This window comes from Carcharodon carcharias, chromosome 15 (assembly GCF_017639515.1).
Source record: "Carcharodon carcharias isolate sCarCar2 chromosome 15, sCarCar2.pri, whole genome shotgun sequence".
Taxonomy (NCBI): domain Eukaryota; kingdom Metazoa; phylum Chordata; class Chondrichthyes; order Lamniformes; family Lamnidae; genus Carcharodon; species Carcharodon carcharias.
Window position 1 is genome coordinate 15,939,659 of NC_054481.1, and position 25,122 is coordinate 15,964,780.

Consider the following 25,122-nt stretch of genomic DNA (forward strand, 5'->3'; position numbering starts at 1 on the left):
GTAGGTTGATTCTGGTAAAGCTTGACAGTTAACGGTTCTCTGCTGCATTTTCCATGGCAATATCTCTACCAGTGAGTCCAATCAGCACTCTTTGTTGTGTTTAATGTTTATCCTTTTTTGTAAAAGGACATTTTAGTTAAAAAGTGTTATATGAAAAGCTTGACAATATGGTGTGCTAACTCCTGGATGTTTTGCCTTCTGGCGTAGAATAAGGAATAAAGAAACCTTCTATTCTTTCAAACAGGATGTTGAAGTTCAGAAGCAGATAGCTGTGTGTGTATTCTAAATTGTTAAGAAGTGACAAAACACTTCAAATGGTGACAAGGATGGGATCATCATTCTTAAGGGCTTTAGGGGCTTTTGATCCAGCTACTATGGACTTTGTAGTTTGTCAAGCAAATTGAACAGTTTATCATTACAACTGAGATTGAAGCAGGAAAGCAGTCCTCAGTGTTTCTTACAGTCAAGGGAATGAAAAATTTCAGTCTACTGAGAAATCTCATTGTCCCTGACAAGCCAGCAGATAAAAACTTTAAAGTGCTTGTGGAGATTTTGAAAAAGCACTTCGATTCCAGACCAGCAATTATTGCCAAGAAATTCAAGTTTCACCGAAGAGAGCAGCATGAGAGTGAGTCAGTTTCCCAATTCCTGGCTGAGTTGAGAAAATTAGCGCAACATTGTGATTTTAAAGGTTACCTGGAAAAAGTGTTGCATTGTCGCTTGGTTTGTGGTCTAAGGAATGAAAGAATTCAGTGTAGATTGTTAGCATGCAAGAGTTGATACTGAAGAAAACGTTCAAAATGGCGCAAGGCATAGAAATAGCAGAAAAACAAGCTGGAGATTTGAAAGCGCATTCTAACAATGCTGAAGTTAACATAGTAAAGTCAGGGTATACTCACTTTCAAACATGTTACCACTGTAATGGAAAAGGGCATAATGCAGAAGCCTGTAAGTGGAAAACTGCTAATTATCGCGACTTTGGGGATAAAAAGGACACATACAGCGTGCATGTAGATCAAAGGCTGGTCATAGTAAAGCAATACCTCCAAGAAAAGGGCATTATTAGGAGCACATAGACAAATGGTGCTTGAAAATAAACAGTTTAAAAAGATGCATTACATGGAAACAAAATACAAAGGTAATGCGAGTTCAGATGAGACAGAGTGAAACACAGTGACAATGCAGAAGAGCAATTGTATTGCATTCCGTTTGATCTGAAACTAGATGAAGGACTACAAGTTGGCATTGCCTTAAATGGTAAAATGGTTGAAATGAGGTTGACACTGGAGCATCTGTTCCTATTGCTTCAGAGAGGACATGGGAGGAAAGTTTCAACAAATGTCCATTGGAGAAAACCCTCCTCCAGCTTAGCACCTACACTGGTGAGCCTGTGAATATACTTGGAAAAATATCCGTTCAAGCTAAGTATGGAGATTAAATAGCAAGGTTGCCACTTAGCATTGTGAAAGGGGACAGTCCATTGCTTATGGGCAGGAACTGGCTAAAAGAAATTTGGCTGGACTAGAATAAAATAAAATAAGGTGCATTGCAACCCCATGTTGCAGTCCTTGTTAGACAAGCTACTGATGTCTTCAAAGAAGGCCTTGGAGTTAGTAAAGACATTGAAGCCAACCTTGCTGTGAAGACAGAAGCTTCTCCAAGGTTCTTCAAACCACGTTCACTTCCCTATTCAATGTGACAAAATCGAGCAGGGATTAGTTGATTGTGCAGAGGGCAGCTCCAATAGTCCCTGTAGTGAAGGATGACGGACTATCAGAATATGCAACTATAAAATCACCAATAATCCTTTCTTGGAAGTGCATCAGCACCCACTACTGAAAATTGAGGACCTGTTCGCTATCTGAATGGAAGTGAATTATTCACAAAGCTTGACCTATCGCAGGCATTTTTGCAAATGCAGCTGAGTGAAGATTCCAGGAAGTATACAACAATCAGCACACACAGGTCTATATCAACACAAATGACTACCATTTGGAATTGCACCATCACCAGCCTTATTCCAGCAAGCCATGGACAAAATACTGCAGGGCCTCCCTGGTGTAATATGCTCATCACTGGGAAAAACCTCCCAATGCATTTAGAGAACAAAATTATGCCCGAATTGAGAAGGAAGCTCTTGGACTAACCTATGGAGTCGAGAAGTTCCACCGATATTTGTATGGGTATAAATTCATCTTGTCTGATCTTATCTGCTTACCAGTACAAAGTTACATTTTGGTCTACTGAGAATCATGGAAATGCTGACGCACTTCCCAGAACTTCTGCTACACCACAGCTCCACAGCCTGAAGTGAAGTCACTGCTTTTGATCTGAACCAGATAGGCATGGTACCTGTTAAAGCGAATCAAATTCGACTTAAAATGCTGAGGGATGCTGTGCTCCCCAAAGTTTACCAGTACACACAACGGTTGGTGTGTATCTCACGAAGCGACCACTGAGCTTAAACCTTATATGCATAGATTTGAGCTGACTCTGCAAGGCGGTTGTTTATGAGGAATCAGTTTTTGTTCCTCCAAAAGTCCAAACATGAGTGTTAAAAGAACTTCACCTCAGTCACATGGGAATGTTCAAAATGAAAGCATTAGCTCGTCTACATGCATGCTGGCCACACCTGGATAAAGACATCAAAGACATGGTCAATGATTGCCCTCCATGCCAAGAAACAAAGTCTTCTCCTGCACCACCCCATTACATCTGTGGGCTCAGCCTGGCCAACCATGGCAGAGACTTCATGTGGACTTTGCCGGACAACTTCGGGCATATGTTTCTGATTGAGTGGGCATCCACCACAAAGTGGCCTTGTTATTGCCATGAAGTGGACTACTTCAGCAAAGACCATTGATGCTCTTCAGAATGCTTTCACTACTTTTGGGTTGCCGGAGCAGATGATGTCTGACAATGGCACACAGTTTACATCATGTAAATTTTAAACATTCCTGACAAACAATGGGATCAAGCAGATTCTCAATTTGCCTAACTATCCGTTCTCAAATGGTGAAGCGGAACACTTTGTACAGACATTCAGAATGGCCATATTGAAGGGAAGAATGCAAACAGATTGGAAGTTGAAGTTGAAGCTGAAGAATTTTTTGATGTATCACAACACTCCACATTCAGCAACAGGCATATATCCTGCTGAGCTGATGTTTGGAAGATGACTGTGTACCAGAGTGAATTTGCTGTTGTCTGATTTGAAAGGAAAGATTGGTTCAAGGCAGCTTGATCAGAAAAGGTCACGTGGCACAAGTAAACCAGCTCGTGAGTTTAATCTGGATCAGTCCGTTTGGGTCTGAAATTACTGTGGGACACCAGAGTGGCTCCTGGGAAGAATTATGTTTAGGACCACTGACCTAGGATGTTGAATCTTCTTGTGGAACCTGGCAGAGATACACTGACCAGATTTGAGAGGCCAAATACAAGGAACCAAATTGCCAGGTATCGCCAGTCACAGTGGAAGATTTCTGGAAAACATCTGCAGTTGGTGAAACCTGACTTGATTCAACTGACAAACCTGTAGCACCTCTAGCTGTTGAACCTGAACAGAAACAAGTGGAACAGCAGAACCTTCTATTTCTAAGCAAACAAACTGAGGATACCTAAGCCAACACTCCTCTCTAGACCAAAGCAAATCTGCAAACCCCCTGACCGATTTGTTCCTGGCTAAAGGGGGAGATGTGATATTTGTGTTTAACTTTTATCTATTTTTGTGAAAGGGTACTTTAGTTAAAAAGAAGTGTTATATAAAAAAAACCTGACAGGGTCTGCTAAGTCCTGGATGTATTGCCTCCTGGTGTAGAATAAGGAAGAAAGGAACCTTTTGTTCTTTCAAACAGGAAGTTGGGTTTCAGAAGCAGACAGCTGTGTGTGTATTCTAAATTAAGTCGCTTTTCTCATGCAGTGTAAATTACTGTTCCCTTTACTGTTGGTTTACCTTGTTTAGCTGTTCTGATGAGTGCAAGACAAAAAGCTTCGATAGCATGTCGCTTTTGAGCAATACCTATGTCACTTCATTTAGAGTTTTGGAGTTGAACAAACTTAATGATATTATAAATGAATTGAAATCCATTCCCAGCCACCCTGTTAAATATTTGGCATCCTATCTCGGTTACTATCCTACTAGGTGCCACATTCAGGAATGAGGTTGTGCAAAGTATAAATTTTTCTTTGTTTCTGTCACTCTGTCCTCAGATAATGAAGGTATAGTTCTGTACCACTGGGTTGCTTGATATCTAGTGAAGAAATTATCATTGAGATTGTTGACTTATTGAATGTTCCAATGATGTACTTTCAACTTCGAAATCAAGGAACTATTAGCAGCCAAGGTTTTGTGTTGATATTTTAGAAATATTTAAACTGGATATGACGTTATTAGAGCTGATATGTTGAAATAGGCTTGGAACATTCCACGTGGTGGTAGAAGGGCTATCAGCAAATAATGGAAGCACTTGAACCATGCAGTAAATTGAAATTACGTATGCCTGTTTTCTTTTATCAGTTGCAGGCCTGTTTGCTTGCTGAGGACTGCTAGTGTAAAAACTAGCTACTGCAGCAGTTAAATGGTCCCCAAAAGCCTTTTAGATCAGGCTTGTCCAACTTTTTCGGGTGGGGCGGGGAGGTTGGGGGGGTGCGGTGGTACCACATTTCAATATATTTCACACCCAAGGGGCTGATAATCAAATTTTGGTCAGATAAGGTTTCACACAACACTAAACATGAAGTTCAAAAATATCAATATCAACGCAATAAATATCAAAAGGAATATTTAATAAAAATGCCTACTAAAATGTGCCCAGAAGTTCACAAATAAAACATTTTGCCTTTTTACTTAAGGCAGAGTTTGAGGGAGGCAGAATCTGCGCCACACTCACCTGGGAAGGGTGGAGACCAGGTTCGTGCTAAGGAGTTGGGTTTGACAGACACTGATCTTGCATCCGCCTCTGGGGCACACACTCCGGGCTCGCCTCAGCAGAATCCATACGAAAGTGGGGGTCGGAAGCAGCTTGCCTTTCAGCCTGAGTTTTCCTCTTCTCCTGACCTGCTTTGTGGGTAGTTTTTTGGGGAAGGAGGGCAATAAAGGCAGGGTTAAAAACAAAAAACTGCGGATGCTAGAAATCTGAAACAAAAACAAAATTACCTGGAAAAACTCAGGTCTGGCAGCATCCGCGGAGAAGTACAAAGTTGACGTTTCGAGTCCTCATGACCCTTCAACAGAACTGAGTAAAATTAGGAGCGGGGTGAAATATAAGCTGATTTAAGGTGGGGGGAGAGAAGTGGGAGGGGGTGGTTGTAGGGATAAGCAAGCAGTGATAGGAGCAAATAATCAAAAGATGTCACAGATAAAAGAACAAAAAGATGTTGATGGTGGTGATATTATCTAAAAGAATGTGCTAACTAAGAATGGATGGCAGGACACAAGGTACAGCTCTAGTGGGGGTGGGGTGAAATAAGACTAACGGCATAAAAGATATAGATTTTAAAATAATGGAAATAGGTGGGAAAAGAAAAATCTATATAAATTATTGGAAAATCAAAAGAGAGGGGGAAGAAACGGAAAAGGGCTGGGGATGGAGGAGGGAGTTCAAGATCTAAAGTTGTTGAATTCAATATTCAGTCCGGAAGGCTGTAAAGTGCCTAGTCGGAAGATGAGGTGCTGTTCCTCCAGTTTGCGTTGAGCTTCACTGGAACAATGCAGCAAGCCAAGGACAGACATGTGGGCAAGAGAGCAGGGTGGAGTGTTAAAATGGCAAGCGACAGGGAGGTTTGGGTCATTCTTGCGGGCAGACCACAGGTGTTGTGCAAAGCGGTCGCCCAGTTTGCGTTTGGTCCTCCAATGTAGAGGAGACCGTATTGGGAGCAACGAATGTAGTAGACTAAGTTGGGGGAAATGCAAGTGAAATGCTGCTTCACTTGAAAGGAGTGTTTGGGCCCTTGGACGGTGAAGAGAGAGGAAATGAAGGGGCAGGTGTTGCATCTTTTGTGTATGCATGGGGAGGTGCCATAGGTGGGGGTTGAGGAGTAGGGGGTGATGGAGGAGTGGACCAGGGTGTCCCGGAGGGAACGATCCCTACGGAATGCCGCCGGGGGGGTGAAGGGAAGATGTGTTTAGTGGTGGCATCATACTGGAGTTGGTGGAAATGGCAGAGGATAATCCTTTGAATGCGGAGGCTGGTGGGGTGTTAAGTGAGGACAAGGGGGACCCTATCATGTTTCTGGGAGGGAGGAGAAGGCTTGAGGGCGGATACACGGGAGATGGGCCGGTCATAGTTGAGGGCCTTGTCAATGACCATGGGTGGAAAACCTCGATTAAGGAAGAAGGAGGACATGTCAGAGGAACTGTTTTTGAAGGTAGCATCATCAGGACAAATGCAACGGAGGCGAAGGAACTGAGAGAATGAGATGGAGTCCTTACAGGAAATGGGGTGTGAGGAGCTGTAGTCGAGGTAGCTGTGGGAGTCAGTAGGCCTGTAATGGATATTGGTGGACAGTCTATCACCAGAGATTGAGACAGAGCTCAAGGAAGGGAAGCGAAGTATCAGAGATGGACCATGTGAAAATGATGGAGGGGTGGAGATTGGAAACAAAATTAATAAATTTTTCCAAGTCCCGACGAGAGCATGAAGCGGCACCGAATTAATCATCGATGTACCGGAGAAAGAGTTGTGCGAGAGGGCTGGAGTAGGACTGGAACAAGGAATGTTCCACATACCCCATAAAGAGACAGGCATAGCTGGGGCTCATGTGGGTACCCATAGCCACACCTTTTATTTGGAGCAAGTGAGAGGAGTTAAAGGAGAAATTATTCAGTGTGAGAACAAGTTCAGCCAGACAGAGGAGAGTAGTGGTGGATGGGGATTGTTCGGGCCTCTGTTCGAGCAAGAAGCTAAGGGCCCTCAGACCATCCTGGTCGGGGATGGAGGTGTAGAGGGATTGGACGTCAATAGTGAAGAGGAGGTGGTTGGGGCCAGGGAACTGGAAATTGTTGATGTGACGTAAGGTGTTAGAGGAATCACAGATGTAGGTGGGAAGGTACTGGACGAGGCGAGAGAGAAGAGAGTCAAGATAACGAGAAATGAGTTCCGTGGGGTAGGAACAGGCTGACGAGATCAGTCTGCCGGGACAGTCCTGTTTGTGGATTTTGGATAGGAGATAGAAGCGGGCCGTCCGAGGTTGGGCGACTATCAGGTTGGAAGCTGTGGAAGAAGATCTCCAGAGGAGATGAGGTCAGTGACAGTCCTGGAAACAATGGCTTGATGTTCAGTGGTGTGACCATGGTCCAGGGAGAGGTAGAAGGAAGTGTCTGCGAGTTGACGCTCAGCCTCCGCGAGGTAGAGGTCAGTGCGCCAGACAACAACACCACCACCCTTGTCAGTGGGTTTGATGATAATGTTAGGGTTGGACCTGAGAGAACGGAGTGCAGTAAGTTCAGAGAGAGAGAGGGAGATTAGAATGGGTGAGAGGAGCAGAGAAATTGAGACGACTAATGTCACGCCAACAGTTCTCAATGAAAAGATCAAGAGCAGGTAAGAATCCAGAGGGAGGGGTCCAGGTGGAGGGAGAATATTGGAGGTGGGTAAAAGGATCTGTTGAACGGGGTGAGGACACCTGCCCAAAGAAGTGAGCACGGAGACGAAGGCGGTGGAAGAAGAGTTCAGCATCGTGCCGAGCCCGAAATTCATTGAGATGAGGGCGTAAGGGTATGAAACTAAGTCCTTTGCTGAGCACTGAACTTTAAGCGTTGGAGAGGGGCAGGTCAGGGGGTATAATGAATACACGGCCGGTGCTGGGGTTGGAAGACAGGCAGGGGTGGAGGGTCCTAGATGGGTGTTGGTGTCAATGAGTTGTTGGAGCTTGCGTTCCTTAGCACTTGAAAGAAAGAGAAAAAGTTTCTTGTTGAGGCATCGGATGAGATGAAGCCTAAAATGAAACTGGGGGCATGCGCAGCTTTGAAAAAGGGTGCAGCAGTGCTGCTGGAGGGAGAGGTCGAGTGTGTTCATATGGCGGTGCATGGCACTGAGTGTGGATCTCAGAATGCGACGGGAACAGCAGTCCGAGAAACGTTTTATGTCCCGGAGATACCTGCCATCCTGGTGGGTTCGAAACATGAGGGATGGAATTTCAGCTGAAATCCACGTGCGTTAAGACGGAGACAGTCACTGAGAAAGGAGATATGGCTGTGAAAGCGGGTTTTAGTAAACGCCTGGTCAAACACAGGAGAGAAATGGAAAGCAATGAAGGTGAACAAGGCAAAGGAGAGATACGGAAATCCTGTCGAAGAGAAGAGCAGTACTTCTTCAAGGTAGGCATTTCTTGAAGAGATGTGGCAGTCAATTAAACACAGATAAAAACAAAAAACTGCGGATGCTAGAAATCCAAAACAAAAACAGAATTACCTGGGAAAACTCAGCAGGTCTGGCAGCATCGGCGGAGAAGAACAAAGTAGGCGTTTCGAGTCCTCATGACCCTTCGACAGAACTGAGTAAAATTAGGAGCGGGGTGAAATTTAAGGTGGGGAGGGGGGGGTGGTGGTTGTAGGGACAAGCAAGCAGTGATAGGAGCAGATAATCAAAAGATGTCACAGATAAAAGAACAAAGGTGTTGAAGGTGGTGATATTATCTAAAAGAATGTGCTAATTAAGAATGGATGGCAGGACACAAGGTACAGCTCTAGTGGGGATGGGGTGAAATAAGACTAACAGGGCATAAAAGGTATAGATTTAAAAATAATGGAAATAGATGGGAAAAGAAAAATCTATATAAATTATTGGAAAAAAACAAAAGGAAGGGGGAAGAAACGGAAAGGGGGTGGGGATGGAGGAGGGAGTTCAAGACCTAAAGTTGTTGAATTCAATATTCAGTCCGGAAGGCTGTAAAGTGCCTAGTCGGAAGATGAGGTGCTGTTCCTCCAGTTTGCGTTGAGCTTCACTGGAACAATGCAGCAAGCCAAGGACAGACATGTGGGCAAGAGAGCAGGGTGGAGTGTTAAAATGGCAAGCGACAGGGAGGTTTGGGTCATTCTTGCGGACAGACCACAGGTGTTGTGCAAAGCGGTCGCCCAGTTTGCGTTTGGTCTCTCCAATGTAGAGGAGACCATATTGGGAGCAACGAATGTAGTAGACTAAGTTGGGGGAAATGCAAGTGAAATGCTGCTTCACTTGAAAGGAGTGTTTGGGCCCTTGGACGGTGAGGAGAGAGGAAGTGAAGGGGCAGGTGTTGCATCTTTTGTGTATGCATGGGGAGGTGCCATAGGAGGGGGTTGAGGAGTAGGGGGTGATGGAGGAGTGGACCAGGGTGTCCCAGAGGGAACGATCCCTATGGAATGCCGCTGGGGGGGTGAAGGGAAGATGTGTTTAGTGGTGGCATCATACTGGAGTTGGTGGAAATGGCGGAGGCTAATCCTTTGAATGCGGAGGCTGGTGGGGTGTTAAGTGAGGACAAGGGGGACCCTATCATGTTTCTGGGAGGGAGAAGGCGTGAAGGCGGATGCGCGGGAGATGGGCCGGACACAGTTGAGGGCCCTGTCAACGACCGTGGGTGGAAAACCTCGGTTAAGGAAGAAGGAGGACATGTCAGAGGAACTGTTTTTGAAGGTAGCATCATCAGGACAAATGCGACGGAGGCGAAGGAACTGAGAGAATGAGATGGAGTCCTTACAGGAAGCGAGGTGTGAGGAGCTGTCGTTGAGGTCGCTGTGGGAGTCGGTAAGAAAGGCAGGGTGTTTGTCTGGCTCACTCCCAGTCTCTGGGTGATTTTGAGTGTGAGGGCAAAAACCCTGAGTCAGCCATACACACGCACCCCTTCCACTCTTCGCCTGCCCCTGCTGTCCCGATTGTCGAACACTTGTTGCTTCCATTTCGCTCTAATTTTCCTTGTGGCCTCCCCGCTCCCTGCACCATCTTGGCTCTGTGCTCCTTCAGGGGTCGGCACCTGCTCAGGAGGGCGAGAGAGAGCGCACACTTAAAACAAATGAGCCGCCACTTACCTTCACACTACTTGCTCCTTGTCCAATCGGAGACTGGTTCTCTCCCGAATTTGCTGCTTGTAGGCTTGCTGGAGAGCCTCTTGGCTGCAAACGCGGGAGGGAATTGGCCTGTGATTGGAGGAGCAGGTCCGTGCAGATCTTTCATTCAAGTTACCATAGTTTGAACTGTGTCCATACATCCGGTTGCAGAGGCTTCAGGGGTTGGCTTGTGAGCCGGGGTTTGGACAAGCCTGCTTTAGATTGTGACACTAAGTTGACAGCGAAGTTCTATATGGCTGCTAATCTGATGTTTTTTAACCTTTTCGAACTGAACAGCTCCACTGCCAGTGTCAACGATCACTTGTGTAAAATGTAATTTTACAAGTCAGCACTGTTTGTGGAAAGCTTCACCTGCCAGTAGCACTTAGCTGTATTTGAATACACCGTATCCAGTGAGCACATGCTCACATTTGATATGCACTACTGGTAACAAGACACACTGCTTGCAGCAAGGATTTGTAAAACTGTTCCAAGTTCTGGAAAGAGCATTTTAGATTTTTCTTATCTGTATTGTTAAGAAGCATCAAGCTGGAAAGTTTTGCAGTAATTGTTAATTGATCTGACAGTAGAGTTCTTCAACTTTTTTTCCCAGCTACTAGATAACGTTGAGAATAAAATGAAAGGAACCTGTGTAGAGGGCACAATTCCAAAATTGTTCAGGGGAAAGATGGTGGTAAGTAACTAATTACACCGTCATGCAGTTTAAAGACATTTTGCTACTCTTACATCAGTTAACATTTTCCCTTTTGTTTTTAAAGTCATATATTCAATGCAAACATGTGGAGTATCGATCTGAGAGAATAGAAGATTATTATGATATTCAACTCAGCATAAAGGGAAAGAAGAACAGTAAGTATAACTATATACATATTTGATCTATACGTTCAGAATTGCAGCAAATTAACAGTTTCTGGCTTTTGTTTGTTCTGCAGTATTTGAGTCTTTCAAAGATTATGTAGCAGTGGAGCAACTGGATGGGGACAACAAATATGATGCTGGCGAGCATGGTTTACAGGTATATTTCTGACAATATACACTATCAGGAAATGTTAAAAATTTACATAAAACTGATATTCTGATTAACAATTTAGCAATGGCCAGTAGATTATAATATAGCTAAAGTGTAGAGAGAAACCAGTCAGATTGAAATGTGAATTCCAGCTAATGTGGATAAGTTTTGCTGCATTAAATGGTTCAGAAATTATTTTATTAAAAACAGATTTTTCTTTTCCCCCTGCCAATTTTTTTTTTAAAAGCACATTCAGGGCTTAAGATTTCTGAGAATTATTTCAGGTTTCATGCTGAGGTTCCAAATGGATGTGTTAATTGCAGTAATTTTTTTTGAGATTTCTCATGTGTGGGTTAGTTGGCATTTCAGCGTTTCATTACATAAAATCATAGCAAAGTTGGCATCTTATTGCATCTTGTTATCTGATCCCCTCTCCCCTGCCTTTTGATGTTGTTGATCGTGTTTTACTGTAGGGACATTAAGGATTACCAAATAGGTAATACATGGGATCACCAGTGGCCTAGAAGGCACTAGCTCTCCTGCCTTTAAAATCTAATCAACATCCGTCCCAGTAGTTAACTCTTCCATCATTGCAAAACTTGTCAGAGGCATCATTTCAGAGCACCTCTGATTTGTAGTCATTTGGAAAAACTTCCCAACTACACCTGATACAAGAGTCTGGCCTGCTTTCAAATCTAAGTTCTTCTTGGCCCTCAAGCACTGCATAGTTATTTCATCACACAGTTCTCATACTAGGGGAAATTCAGGCTCGTCTGGATCAAATACCTGATGGTACGCTCATGATTCTTAGCCATGTATAAACTAATTTATATGTTGTGTACAGGATGCAGAAAAGGGCGTGAAATTTCTTACCTTTCCACCGGTGTTGCATCTTCAACTCATGCGTTTCATGTATGACCCACAAACTGATCAAAATATCAAGATAAATGACAGGTAAACAGACTTGTATTTTTGCCTATATTGACTCAGACTTTTTCTTGGCATGAGGTACATATTTTGGCTGCTTAATACCCAAAATCTCTCCTCCTAACAGAATCCAAACCTGAATTCTGATGATGAATCCTAATTTTGTTAATTGGCCTCCATATATTATCATGGTAGCAAGTTAAAAGCAGTTATACTGACTAGTCAATTAGCTCTTTTTGTTATAGCTTTGTTTTGTCTTCTGATGCATATGGTAAAATGTGTAATAGCAGTGAATTGAGCTATCATAGATTTGATGTTAATTGCCTTGTTACAATTGATTTTATTTTCCAAATTGGCTGTGGATCCTGCTGCCTCCACTTTACACAAGATTTTTTTAGTGTAACTTTGATATTGTTCACTGTAACCAGGTGATGACAAAACAGTTGGTGCATTGTTTTTGTTTTGTCAATGCCCCCTGGTTTTTCCTTATTATCTATAGCTATGAGGGCAGGTGGAAGGTCTGATACCCAAGCTCAATCAGTCTACACCATCATTGACCACAAAGTTGGTATGTGAATGACGTTGGGTAATTTCCCCTCTAGTATTTCTGTCCTTGTTACCCTGGGAGAGGTTGGGCTCAGTAAGATTGAGAGCACAAGGAATATGGCCAGAAATTGTTTACCACTTTGATGCTATTGGATCTACAGCTCATTGTGATACTCTGCAGAAGCTGATTGATTTGGATCTTTGCATCTGATACAAGTTTTGTTTCTTGTGAGTTCAGTATGTTATGGGTCACGAAAGTTCACATTGCAAATCTGTAGTATATAGAAGAAAGGAATTGATGGCCAGGGAAGAGAAAATGTTGAGAATAAAAACAGCTAATTTTTTTTTAAAAACTGGAGATTTGAGCACTCCATGGGGGAAATGGACCTACTATTTGGTATAATGAGTGACAATTGTTGCATTTATTTCATTACTTCAGGACATTACACTAAATACTGATAAGCTAGCTATTGTTCAGAAAGGTTTATTCATTATTCCATGTTTGTTTCAAAAATGTGTTGTGCCTAATAGTTCAAATTATTATGATCTATGCATCCCACATACATTCAATGGTGTTCTTTGAAAATGTAATGTTTATTTTCAGGTACTAATTGTAAAAGCAAAATGCAGAGAGCATATGATAAAAGTGCAGTTTCTTTACACACTTAATCAGCTAGCTTTCTGTATTTTGATTTAAAGGGAGAAATATATGAGCAGAGTATGAGTTGGAGAAAGCATGTTTTGTTTTGGGCAGAAGATTGTTCAAGATGTAGCATATCCGTGCACTGCACAACTCATTTTCAACATATTCTTGTCATTTAGAAGTTTAATTCACATTTTTGCCACCATCGGTTCACCTCATTCCCCTAATATGTTCCATATGTTTATGGACATTGATAAAACTGTCTAGAAAAGCACCCTGCTTAATCGAAGATTTTTTAAAAATGGCAAGTATGACTTTAAACTGGGATCAGTCAGCATGCTGGAAATTTTACTACATACAATTTGAAAACTGCTGTCCAAATACAGTTGGAACAAATTAGGTCAGTGAAGCAGCAGTAGGATTTGGTAATATTTGACACACAAAGTGGACCTTAATATTCTAATTTTTGTAAAATGTGGAAATTAGTGTTTTCTATCCTTTATGAAATATTCTCCATTTAGAAATAGGAATAGGTTCTTGTAATACATTCTAATAGCCAGATAATAGATCTTCTCTGCACCATATCAATCCAGTTTTTTTCAAATCTTCTCCCTCCGTGACTCACCTATAAATTTTTTGTGGCTGGGTACCAAATCACGATTAATTTACTTTGTTTTTATTTAAGAGTCTGTATCTTGCAGGTACACTAAAACATTCAATGGAAATTTATAGCTCATCAACCTTTACAAGTGCTTTTTTGGTGTGTTTGAAGTAGCTTTTCTAAAAATTTGCATCTTTGAGAATGTAACATTACCACTAGTCAACCTGTAGCAGAATTCTTCCCAATTGTCTTAATATTATGACTTGCCCCAAGAAATTTATATACTGTGGTACAAAACGTTTTGGATGCTTAATGTTCAGGAACTTTAGGCACAAGTTCGGGTACAGTGGCAATCTCAAAAAGCTATGCAAATTATCATCAAGTTGATCTAGCATTTTATTATAAACACTTTTCATTGCATCACTCTTTATCACAATTGTTCCAAAGAATTAATGTAAATGATCACTTGAGGGACTTTGCATGGTTTGTGCTCTACTAGAATTGTTTCTGTTCACTGTATTTTGTGCCTGTTTTCTGTTAACGTGTTACACACACATTAAAACTGCAGTACTAGCAATAGGTTATTAGTATTGTGCCCAAATTATCCCAAACCAACTTTGGACTCCCAATACACTTTAGACACTTGCTGAAATATAAAATGTTCAGTTTTCTCCTCTATTTCAGTACTTTCTAAGGGCAATTTAATTTTATTTTTTAAGGTTTGAATTTCCTGAGCATTTGCCCCTAGACGAGTTTCTGCAGAAACCCGATCCCAAGGATTCTGCCAATTACATACTACATGCAGTGTTGGTGCACAGTGGAGATAACCATGGTGGACATTACGTAGTCTACCTAAACCCTAAGGGTGATGGTAAAGTGAGTATATAAACCACTGGTGAAGTAGCTACACTTGGTGGGTGTGTTACTGATGAGCAAACCAAAGTTACTGTTCGGGTATTATGTAAAATATTGAGTTTGTGTGGAAATTTGAAGAAAACTTTATCCATTTAAAATAATTAGCTACAATTTTATAATTGGCCTGATCAGTTTACTAGGGCCACCATTTTTTACTTCTGTGGGTGGGAGGGTCAGATTTGGATATTTCACAGTTATCACTGTCCTCTTGAGCAGCTAGAATTTTCTGAATCAATCTTCAAAGTTAGTAACTTTTATTTCTGAGCGAGATCAATTTATTTTCATCCGTCAATTAGTTGCAAAATTGCAGAAACAAAGGCTCAGTGAATAGGGTATTTTAAAACTTGTCATTTATTCTATGAAAACAGTTAATTCTTCAAGTTGCATAGTTCTCTTATAGCTGAGAATTTTAACATAGCATAATGTGCTAAGATATCTATGATTAGCGTCTTTCAGCACTACGAGTTGTGTAGGTGGAAAAAGTTTAAAAGCTTGTAAATGTAATGCCTAATCTCCATTTTATCTTTGAGTTTAACTTTTCAAAATATTAAGGTTACTGCTTTTAAAGGAAGCTATTCAAAAAGTAAATGTTGCTAAATATGCAATTGAAGGGATTTATTTGGAACTTTTGTTTCTCTATTAGGGTTAAAAAGTACTTTTAATCATTTCAAATCGTAAAAGCGGAATACATCCTTACTTTTTCAGATTTCATTTTCCAACGTGTCGAGAGATTAATTTGCATTCCTAGTTTCTCCTCATTTTTAAAACTGACATTAAAATGATGAGCGTGATGTGTCCAAGTGCTGTATGTCTAGAGTAGGAAGCTGAGAATCCTCTGTCATTCGTGACGCCTCTTGATTGCTCATCAGTTTTTGGGCTCCTGGTGTAGAAGCGACCCAGACATCACTAGCAGGAAAAACTTGTCTATAAACTGGCATTGTGTTGCAATTGATCAGAAGCTGCACAGCTCTGGTCATGTGTGCTTTCTTAACTGGATACTTAATTATGAGCAACCTGCAATAGAAAAATGTTTTATTGTAATCTGTTGAATTCATGTTTAACAAATGTGTGCATGTTTTATGGCTAGCAAGTCTTTGTCACACACCAATATTCCCAAACTCCAATGTGGAATTTTTACTATATAGGATTAAAAACTTGTAAGTTAGTCTGGCGTGACAAGTGGACTGCATTGCATGTATAATTCAGCTGTATTATATTTGAAACCTTTGTTATGCAAACTCTCAACACTACATTGTTAACAGATAAATCAAATTCTAGAGGAAATGGTGATAAATTAATAACATGGTTAAGAAAACATTTTGTAGAGTGACATAACTTTAATTGTTTTCTGTACCCTTACTATTGTAAAACTTTTAGCATCGGATTTTTAATAAGATACTAGGTTAGAGGATTTACTGATGGAGTAAACACTTAACATTAATTAATGCGAGCAGTGGTTGAGTGTTTTGATTGTTGGTTTTAATTTTTTTTCACATCTCTAAGCATTTGGTGTGGTACTGAAATATTCTGTCCAGGAGAATCTGAGGTTCTTTTAGAGGTCTCTGCTTATCTCCCTCCCTTTGTGAGAGTAGATCTTGGGTGGAAAATGGCCATTTTGAGAGATTAACAGAAGCTTGACAGCAACTCCTTTAGCCCATGACTAAGTGAGTCACTCTTAGAAGAGAGGAGAATCATCCAAGTTCATTGGGTAGATTTTTGGTCTTTTGTATAAGGAGTATTTTGATGCTGGGACTCAACTTCACCTTAGCTGCTTTGCACTATCATACAGTGGTATAGAATATTTATTTACCTTGTGCATTTCATTTTAAGTAGTGCTAAAGTTTTTTAACATCAGTAAAAGAGTAGAACAATTTAATGAAGATTAGTTTTCTGTATTCTCTCTAACCCCACCACCTGGCTTAATTGTTTTCCACTCTTAATGTTTTAGGCTTTAATCCACAAGCACCATCGATGTAACTTCTGATCATTGCTTTTAACCTGAGGGTAGTGTACTTGTATGTTGAAAATTTTGTTACAAAGTTGACTTGAGATCTTTCAGAATTGAGGGCCTTATTGTGTACTTATTGTATCCCTTTTGTATTTCAAGAGATAGAGTTTTGGCTTGTTTTCCTGACCTAAAGTTTGTATTTTATCATGTCTTTAGTACAGTCTTTTAAAAATTCAATGTATGGTCCCAACAGCATGCAACATCAAGAAGTTGCTCAAGTTAATATGTTAACATTTGATGTAATTGGTAACACCCTTCAGCTTTTACTGGTCTAAGCTTTAAGGCATTGTGATGTTATCTGTTCTGCTATGTTGGTCCATTGATACCACTCTGTGAAATTTTGTATTTGAATATTTATTGATAGTCTTCTAAAAAACAGTATCCTCTTTTAGAGCATTCCAGTTATTTCAGTTTTTTTAAAAAATGAATATTTTTAACCAAGTTTTGTTTGCTTCCTTTGTTGACTATAAAATGATTTGGGATGAATGGAGTACTTAATGCTGTTTTTTTTCCTCTTTCCAAGTGGTGTAAATTTGATGACGATGTTGTATCAAGGTGTACAAAAGAAGAAGCAATTGAACACAACTATGGAGGTCATGATGATGACTTATCTGTGCGACACTGCACCAATGCCTACATGATGGTGTACGTCAGAGAATCAAAATTAAGTAAGCAAGTTTTGAATGCAGAATAGTGAACTTTTGTCTTTTGAAAATGTTTTGCAGATGTTGCTGTGCATTTATCCAATTAACGGGGCTTTAACGGGTGGTTGACCATTGATAAAAGGGGTTCTCATTTGTCACGGGACTTATTCTCACATTAGACGGAAAGTTCCTTTCAAGTAAGTGCAGTGGCATTTGAGTGATTGATTGCAGACCCTGTTGCCCTATCAATCGGAGTACATTAAGACATTAGTAGATTAATGGACAATCCATCACCATATTTATGTAACCCTATAGGTGCTGCCTTGAACATCATAGTATTATTTGGCAATGCTCTAAATTTGTCTAGAAATGCATTTTGCCACAAATTTAATAAATTAACCAAAATTGTGTGCTTTCCCATGTTAAAAACAAACTACTTCAAATGTGCATCGCCTTTTAAAGTATTGCTGACCTGTTAAACTTGGGCTTCATCTGCCTGTTCAGATAGATGCAAAATTATCATGGAGCGCATTTTTAATGAGCAGAGTGTTCCTCAGAAACCCTGGCCAATATTTCTTCCTGAACTAACATTGACAAAACAGGTTAACTTGTTATCTTAGTTGATTGTGAAATCCTGTTTGCAAATTGACTGAGACATTTGCCTGCAAAACAGTGAGTACACTTAGTATTCACAGTAAGTAAATTACTTGGTCATTCAACACCTATGTGGGGGACTTGTTTTTGACTAGTTTTGTGTTGGTATTTATTTCATCTTAAGCTTTTGTGTTAGGAAATTAAACGAATACAAATGTGTTCAAAAACTCTGTTTAAAGGTGAGGTTTTACAAGCAGTCACAGACCACAACATTCCACAACAACTGGTGGAGCGCCTGCAAGAAGAGAAGAGGGTGGAGGCTCAGAAAAGAAAGGAAAGACAAGAAGCACACCTCTACATGCAAGTGCAGGTATTCGAGTGCTCTTGTATCTTTTATATCTGACTAATTCTTGTTGCACTTGCCTGTCGCACAGTACGTACTCTACTTCTGATGTAAGGAATTTTCCTCTGTTTAGGAACTAGACAGCACACTTAATCTTGAATATTGCAAATGTGCAATAAATTCCAAGTAGATCCTCAGCTTTTTTTGGGGGAGAAAAAATTACCTCACGCACTCTGATTTACCCATTGTCCAGTTGAACAATATTTTTTATTAAAATGAAGTGTTCATGTCCCACAGGCTATTGGAACACAGCCTCACTTGAAAGGTAATGGGCAACTGTGCCCTGGTGACATGAAAATCTTGCATGACATGGCAGATATGTAGAATTGCACCATGTCTCCTTACTCGCATCCCATTTAACTCTGAACTTGATGCCAGGACATGAGAAATTGCTTCTCTCAAAGGGTTGTGAGTTGATGGAGTTCTCTCCTCCACAGAGCTCTAAATGCTCAGTCATTGAGTACATTCTAGACAGTGATTTTTTTGGGGGTACTGAGGGAATTAGCGAGATATGGGAGGTGGAGTTGAGGTTGATCAGTCATGGTCTTATTGAATGGCAGGGTAGGTTTGAGGGGCCATCTGGCTTGCTTCAGTCCCTATTTCCTAAGTTCTTAAAGACTATAGATGAAGGCAAATTTGTCAGTGACGTTCTGCTAGTAGTTGATTGGGAATAAGTTAAAAAGGGTTGTAACAACCTTCAGGCTGTTTACTGGCAAACAACGTTGCACAGTCACAATTGGTGCTGATAAACTTGAGTACCTGGAGAAAATTGCTGAGGTGGTTGGGGAAGGTGAAATTGCTTTTGGACTTTCGGAGGAAAGTGAATCAGGAGCTTGCTTTTATCACTCTACTCAGCTTTCTTTTCCCCCATCAACTTGCAATTTCACCCCCATAATTTTCATAGATGAAGTAAATTGCTTATTGCAATTTTATAAGTGGCTGAGATGAAGCAAAATGCAAGCAGATTTTGTTGCATTGCAATATCATAAGTTTTAAAATTAAATCCTGTCAGCTGATGCCTGCATTTTGTTTACTTCAGATAGTAACAGAAGACCAGTTCTGTGGACACCAGGGTAATGACATGTACGATGAAGAAAAAGTGAAATATACGGTGTTCAAAGTCCTGAAGAACTCCACACTTGCAGAGTTTGTTCAGAATCTATCACAAACAATGGTGAGCATTTCAGTAAGAAATGTTTGATAACTACAAAACTAGAAGAACATTGCTGCAGAAGAATTGTTTCCTATTGTCTTATTTGGCTTATGACCAAATAATTAGAATTGTTATGAAAATGTAGAAATGTACTTTTGAATCCATTCTGGATCACTTTTGCAGGTTTACAGCAAAAGGTACTGGGTGTTGTGGCATTAAGTAAGGACCAAAATAAGCTTTAAAACGTTAATCCTAACAGCAGTATTGTTCAGATCAAAAAATTCAGTGGCACTGGAAAGTAAGTCTACTTCACTTCAGATATCAGACTTGAACTCATATTGCGGTTGCTGATCCATAGCCCACATCAGACTTGAAATCATGAGACGATGGCAGTATATGCATGAGAGCATGCTGCACTGTGGGGTTGTCTTTCAGATGGGATGGAATACTCTCCACTTGCCTAGGTGAGTGCAGCAGCAGCATCCCTCGGGGAATTCAACACCATCGAAGTTTGATCAGCACCCCACCTACACCTTAAATATTCACTCCCTTCCTCCCACCATCAATGCACAGTATCAGCATTGTGTACTGTATACAAGATGCGCTGCAGCAACTCACCAAGTCTCCTTTGACAGCACCTTCCAAACCCACGACCACTATCACCTCGAAAGAAAGAGTGGCAGGTGTATGGGGTGACACCACTTGCAAGTTCCCCTCCAAGCCACAAACCCTCCTGACTTGGAACCATATCGTTGTTCCTTCACTGTTGTTGCATCAAAATTCTGGGACTCCCTCCCTAGCAGCACTGTGGGTGCACCTACACCACATGGGCTGTAACGGTTCAAGAAGGTGACCCATCACCTTCTCAAAGGTAATTATGGATGGGCAGCAAATACTGACACACAAACCATGTAAGAATTTTTAAAAAAGGACTATGAACTGAAATCTTGTCTGTCCCCTCGTGTATATGTATAAGATCCCAGAGCAGTGGATTTTGATTTTCCATATTGTGTGCAAGAGCAATTAAAGTAAAGAATCTTGTACATCCAGTTGTTTATACTGTGCCTAAATGACCAACTTTTCACATGTGAAGTGGCAGACTGTTCAACTGGAAAGAATCACAGTCAAATTAAAACCTGTTTTTTCCCCCACCCACTTGTGCACACTTTCCTGTCAGCTTCATAGAATAGGAATCACAAATGGTAACCATGGCCACTTATTCTTGCTCCTGACTCCCCCAAGCCCAGGACACAGGCCAGTTGTAACAGCCCAGATGATACCCTGGTTGAGATCACTATCCCGACGTAGTCCTGAGACTTTTAGGTGTGTGTGTGTGGTTTACTGATGAATCAGGCATGACCTTCATCCTCTGAGCCATTGGGGAAAATGTATCTTTTGCATTCTGAGATGTAAGTACATTTCTGCCTCGAATGGAGTGCTTTGTGTTCATTTCTGCATATTGTGCACTTAATTTGGTACTAAGTTTTCTACAAAGCCTCAAGTACTGTGGCAAGTTGTCTATTTCTTGAAGCTACTGGATTGGAATGCTACACTCAACAATACTTTGGTTCCAATTGCATAACTGCTTTTACCTACATTTCGATATAATGTGTCTCTTGCTTCATTCTAGGGATATCCACAGGAACAGATACGGTTGTGGCCAATGCAGGCCCGGAGTAATGGGACTAAGAGACCAGCGATGTTGGACTATGAAGCGGACAGCAACAAAACTGTAAGTGTGGAGATTCCAGGATAAATTCTCATGTAGATTTTGAAGTGGTTTTATGGTCTTTCTTGGAGTAAACGGTTGAAAAGATTTTGTTGGGTATTGCAAGGCAAGGTGCTTGATGCCCATTGAGGATTGTAGGCTGCATAGGGAGATGGATGGCTTACACAGTTTCCCTCCTCCAATCAAGAGTATTGTAAAAGAGAGCTTCAGCAGCCATATGGGAATTTAGTAGTGGGCAGAGTAGCACCTGCGACATGATGCTGTGCTGGCATGCACAAATGGAGGATGCATAGGGACAGTGAGGCAGCAAATAGTCGATGAAGGTGCTAGCCAGCGCAAAGGGTCTGCAGAGAACAGCTCAGCTTCATGGATGTTTTGGAGCGCCAGTGTCTCAAGACTGTTTATTAAGGCAGGTGGTTGCTGACATATGTGGCATACTGGAGGAGCAGTTGATGCTACTGGGGTGTGGTGAGCATTCATTGCCTGTGGCAGCAAAGGTGCCTGTGGTGCTCACTCTTGTCATTATAGGGTTGTTCTGGGGATTTTTGTTTGCCCATCACGATATAAGAGTTGACGGATGCCTTGTTCATGAGGGCAGGGTGTAAATAATGTTCTGGCCCAATGGATAATGCAAGTTAGACCAAGAGGGCGATCAGCTTCAGCACCATGGCTGGATTTCATCGGGTCCAGGGGATTTTGTCGTCAAGGCTCCCTCAGAACAGCAAGGTCCTTTCATCCACAAGAAGAGCTTTTGTTCACTCTGTGCAGATTGTATGAGACCACAGTAAAAGGATCCCAACAAGAGTGCGTTACATTCCCCGGAATCTTTGCTTTGGAGACAGTCCCAGGTGCCACAGTTGTTCACTTAACCAGAAAGCCTTTGTGGATAAATCCTGGGTTACAAGAAACATCCACTGAGAACTTGGCTGCACACACCAGTACGGAACCCTAACATCAAGGCAGAGGACTTGTACAGCTACAGCATCTAACTACATGGGTGACCGCTGAACAGGCAGTTGGACTTTTGAAAACGTGCTTCAGATATTTAGATCACTGGGGGAGCACTCCAATAAGGACATTCAAGTGCCTCCTGTACCATGGTAATCTGTGCTGTGCACAACTTGACGCAACAGAGAAAAGTTGAACTGATGCCGGTTGACTCTCTTGAGCATGCCTCCTGCTCTGTCGAAGGTGAGAGGGAAACAGAGATACAGCAGGTGGACAATGGACATCCAGAGGAAACGCTAGTGGCAACAACCATAGACCTACCTGCAAGGGAAACCCATGACTCACTCATCCTCAATAGATTCAACTGAGGTACCCCATGCAGCCACTGGACCAGACCCGTTTGCCTCCATGTTAAGAGATATGAATGCATGGCTCAAAGGTTGTTGTGGCAGAAATGGGTTTTAATTCATGGAGCACTGGCACCAGTAATGGGGACAGTGTGAGCTGTACTGTTGGGACAGTCTATACTTGAACCATGCTGGGACCAGTGGTCTGACGAATTGTATAACCAGGGCAGTAGAGAGCTCTAAACTAAAAAGTGGGATGAGGGGATCATGAGAGAGGATACATCGTAAAGTAAAGAGAAACAACAAAGTAATGGCTCAGGGCAGCAATTTGGGTAATGGGTTTGAGTGTGGCAGGAAGGGACAGAACATCAAATCGTAAGAGTGTACCAGCGATGAAGCTGACGGTGGTTTTTAAGAAAAGTGTTTAAGGCCCTGTATCTGCACTTGGCATTTGTAACACAAGGAATGAATTGTTAGCACAGAGTGATAAATATGTGTGACCTGATAGGCATTACAGAGACATGGTTGAAAGGTGACCAAGGTAGGGACCTGAATGTTGAAGGGTTTTTGACACATTGGAATGAGAAGAAGCTAGGAAAAGGTGATGGGGTAACTCTGTTAATTAAGGGTGGCTTTAATTCAGCACTGAGAGAAGACCTTAGCTTGAAAGAGCAAGACGTCGAATCAGTTTCGGTAGAGATAAGAAAACAGTAAAGGCAAGAGGTCACTTGTGCGAGTAGTTATAGGCCCCCTAACAGTAGTTACATTGTAGGACAGAGCATAAGGAAGAAATAAATGAGATGTGTAAGAAATGTACCGCAATAATCGTGGGTGACTTGAATCTACATGTAGATTGGGAAAATCATTGGTAAAAGTGGCCTAGAAAATGGGTTCATAGTGTTTCAGGGTAATTTCTTAGAACAGTACCTTCTAGAGCCAACCAGGGAGTAGGCTATCCTAGACCTGGTAATGTGCAATGAAACAGGATTAATCAATAACCTCATGGTAAAGGACCCTCTAGGTGAAAACAATCACAACATGATAGAATTTCATGTTCAGTTTAAAATGGAGAAGCATGGGTCCATGACTAGTATCCTAAACGTAAATGAAGGTGACAGAGTTAGCTAAGGTGAACTGGGAAATGAGGTTAAAAGCTAGCATCGTAGAGTTGCAGTGGCAGACTTTTAAGGAAATATTTAATAACACTCAAAATATTTATTCCGGTGAGAAGGAAAGGTCCTTTGAGAAGGATGCATCATCTGTAACTAAATAAAGAAGTTAAGGGTATTATTAAAATGGAAAAAAACTCTCTACGAATCTGCAAAGACTAGTGACAGGTGAGAGGATTGGACAGATTTTAAAAACCCGCCAAGAATGACTAAAATATAATAGAGGCAGAAAGCAGAGTATGAGAGAAAACTAGCTAGTAATGAAAATACAGATAGTAAAGGTTTCTACAAGGATTTGATTAGGAAAAGAGTTTCTAAAGCTAGTGTTGATCCTCTAGAGAGGGAGTCTAGGGAATTGATGGAAAACAAAGAAATGACAGGAGTTGAATGGATATTTTCTGTCTTCATGGTAGAGGACTTAGAAAACTTACTGAAGATTCTTGAAAATCAAGAGATGATGGGGGAGAGATGAACTTAATACAGTCACTATCACCAGGGAAAGGGTGCTAGGAAAATTATTGGACCTAAAGGCTGGAAGTCCCAAGGACCAGATGACCTGTATCCTTGTCTTAAAAGAAGTGGTAGCACAGATAGCAGATGCAATGGCTAAAATCTGCCAAAATTCCTTTGATTCTAGAAAGGTTCCAGTGGATTGAAAAATACCTGGTGTAGCACACTCATTCACAAAAGAAGGAAGGCAGAAAGCAGGAAACAATAGGCCAGTAAGCCTAACATCTGTCTCAGGGAAAGTGCTAGAATCCATTGTTAAGGAGGTTATATGTTAATTGACAAAAAGTAACATCCAAGGTGGATGAAGGGGAACCAGTAGATGTGGTGTGCTTGGATTTCCTAAAGGCATTTGATAAGGTACCACATCAAAGGTTACTGCACAAGATAGGAGCACATGATGTAGGGTGTAACATATTAGCATGGATAAAGGATTGGCTGGCTGACAGGAAGCAGATAGGTATAAATGGATCCTTTTTGGATTGGCAAGTTGTAGATTGTGGAGTGCCACAGGGATCAGTGCAGGGGATTCAGATATTTACAATCAAAATTAATGACTTGGATGAAGGTTCAAATGTATGGTAGCTAAGTTTGTTGATGACACCAAGATAGATAGGAGAGTAATAAAAACAGAAAATGCTGGAAAATCTTATGTCTGGCAGCATCTGTGGAGAGAAAAACAGAGTTCATGTTTCGAGTCCACATGACCGATGTATAAGATTGAGAGGCATAGGGTGGGTAGGAAGGCACTTTTTCCATTAGTAGTCGGGTCAATAACCAGGGGACATAGATTTAGGGTAAGAGGTGGAAGGCTAAGAGGGGAGTTGAGAAATATTTTCACCCAGAGAGTGGTGGGAGTCTGGAACTCACTGCCTTAAAGGGTGGTTGAGTCAGAAACACTCGTAACATTTAAGTATCTGGATATTCACTTGTGTTGCCT

The 25,122-nt window shown here is 41.4% G+C and overlaps 1 protein-coding gene across 4 annotated transcripts in view; it reads left to right on the forward strand.

Moving 5' to 3' along the window:
• Positions 1–25,122, forward strand: part of usp7 (ubiquitin specific peptidase 7 (herpes virus-associated)) — an 89,244-nt gene that overhangs the window by 41,247 nt on the left and 22,875 nt on the right. For all 4 annotated transcript variants that reach the window (XM_041205914.1, XM_041205916.1, XM_041205915.1 and 1 more), the window contains exons 9-17: positions 10,632–10,712; positions 10,798–10,888; positions 10,972–11,054; positions 11,893–12,002; positions 14,485–14,641; positions 17,212–17,356; positions 18,166–18,296; positions 19,369–19,503; positions 21,113–21,214. In XM_041205914.1, coding sequence (XP_041061848.1) covers positions 10,632–10,712; positions 10,798–10,888; positions 10,972–11,054; positions 11,893–12,002; positions 14,485–14,641; positions 17,212–17,356; positions 18,166–18,296; positions 19,369–19,503; positions 21,113–21,214 — 1,035 coding nt within the window. The remainder of the gene's footprint in view (positions 1–10,631; positions 10,713–10,797; positions 10,889–10,971; positions 11,055–11,892; positions 12,003–14,484; positions 14,642–17,211; positions 17,357–18,165; positions 18,297–19,368; positions 19,504–21,112; positions 21,215–25,122) is intronic.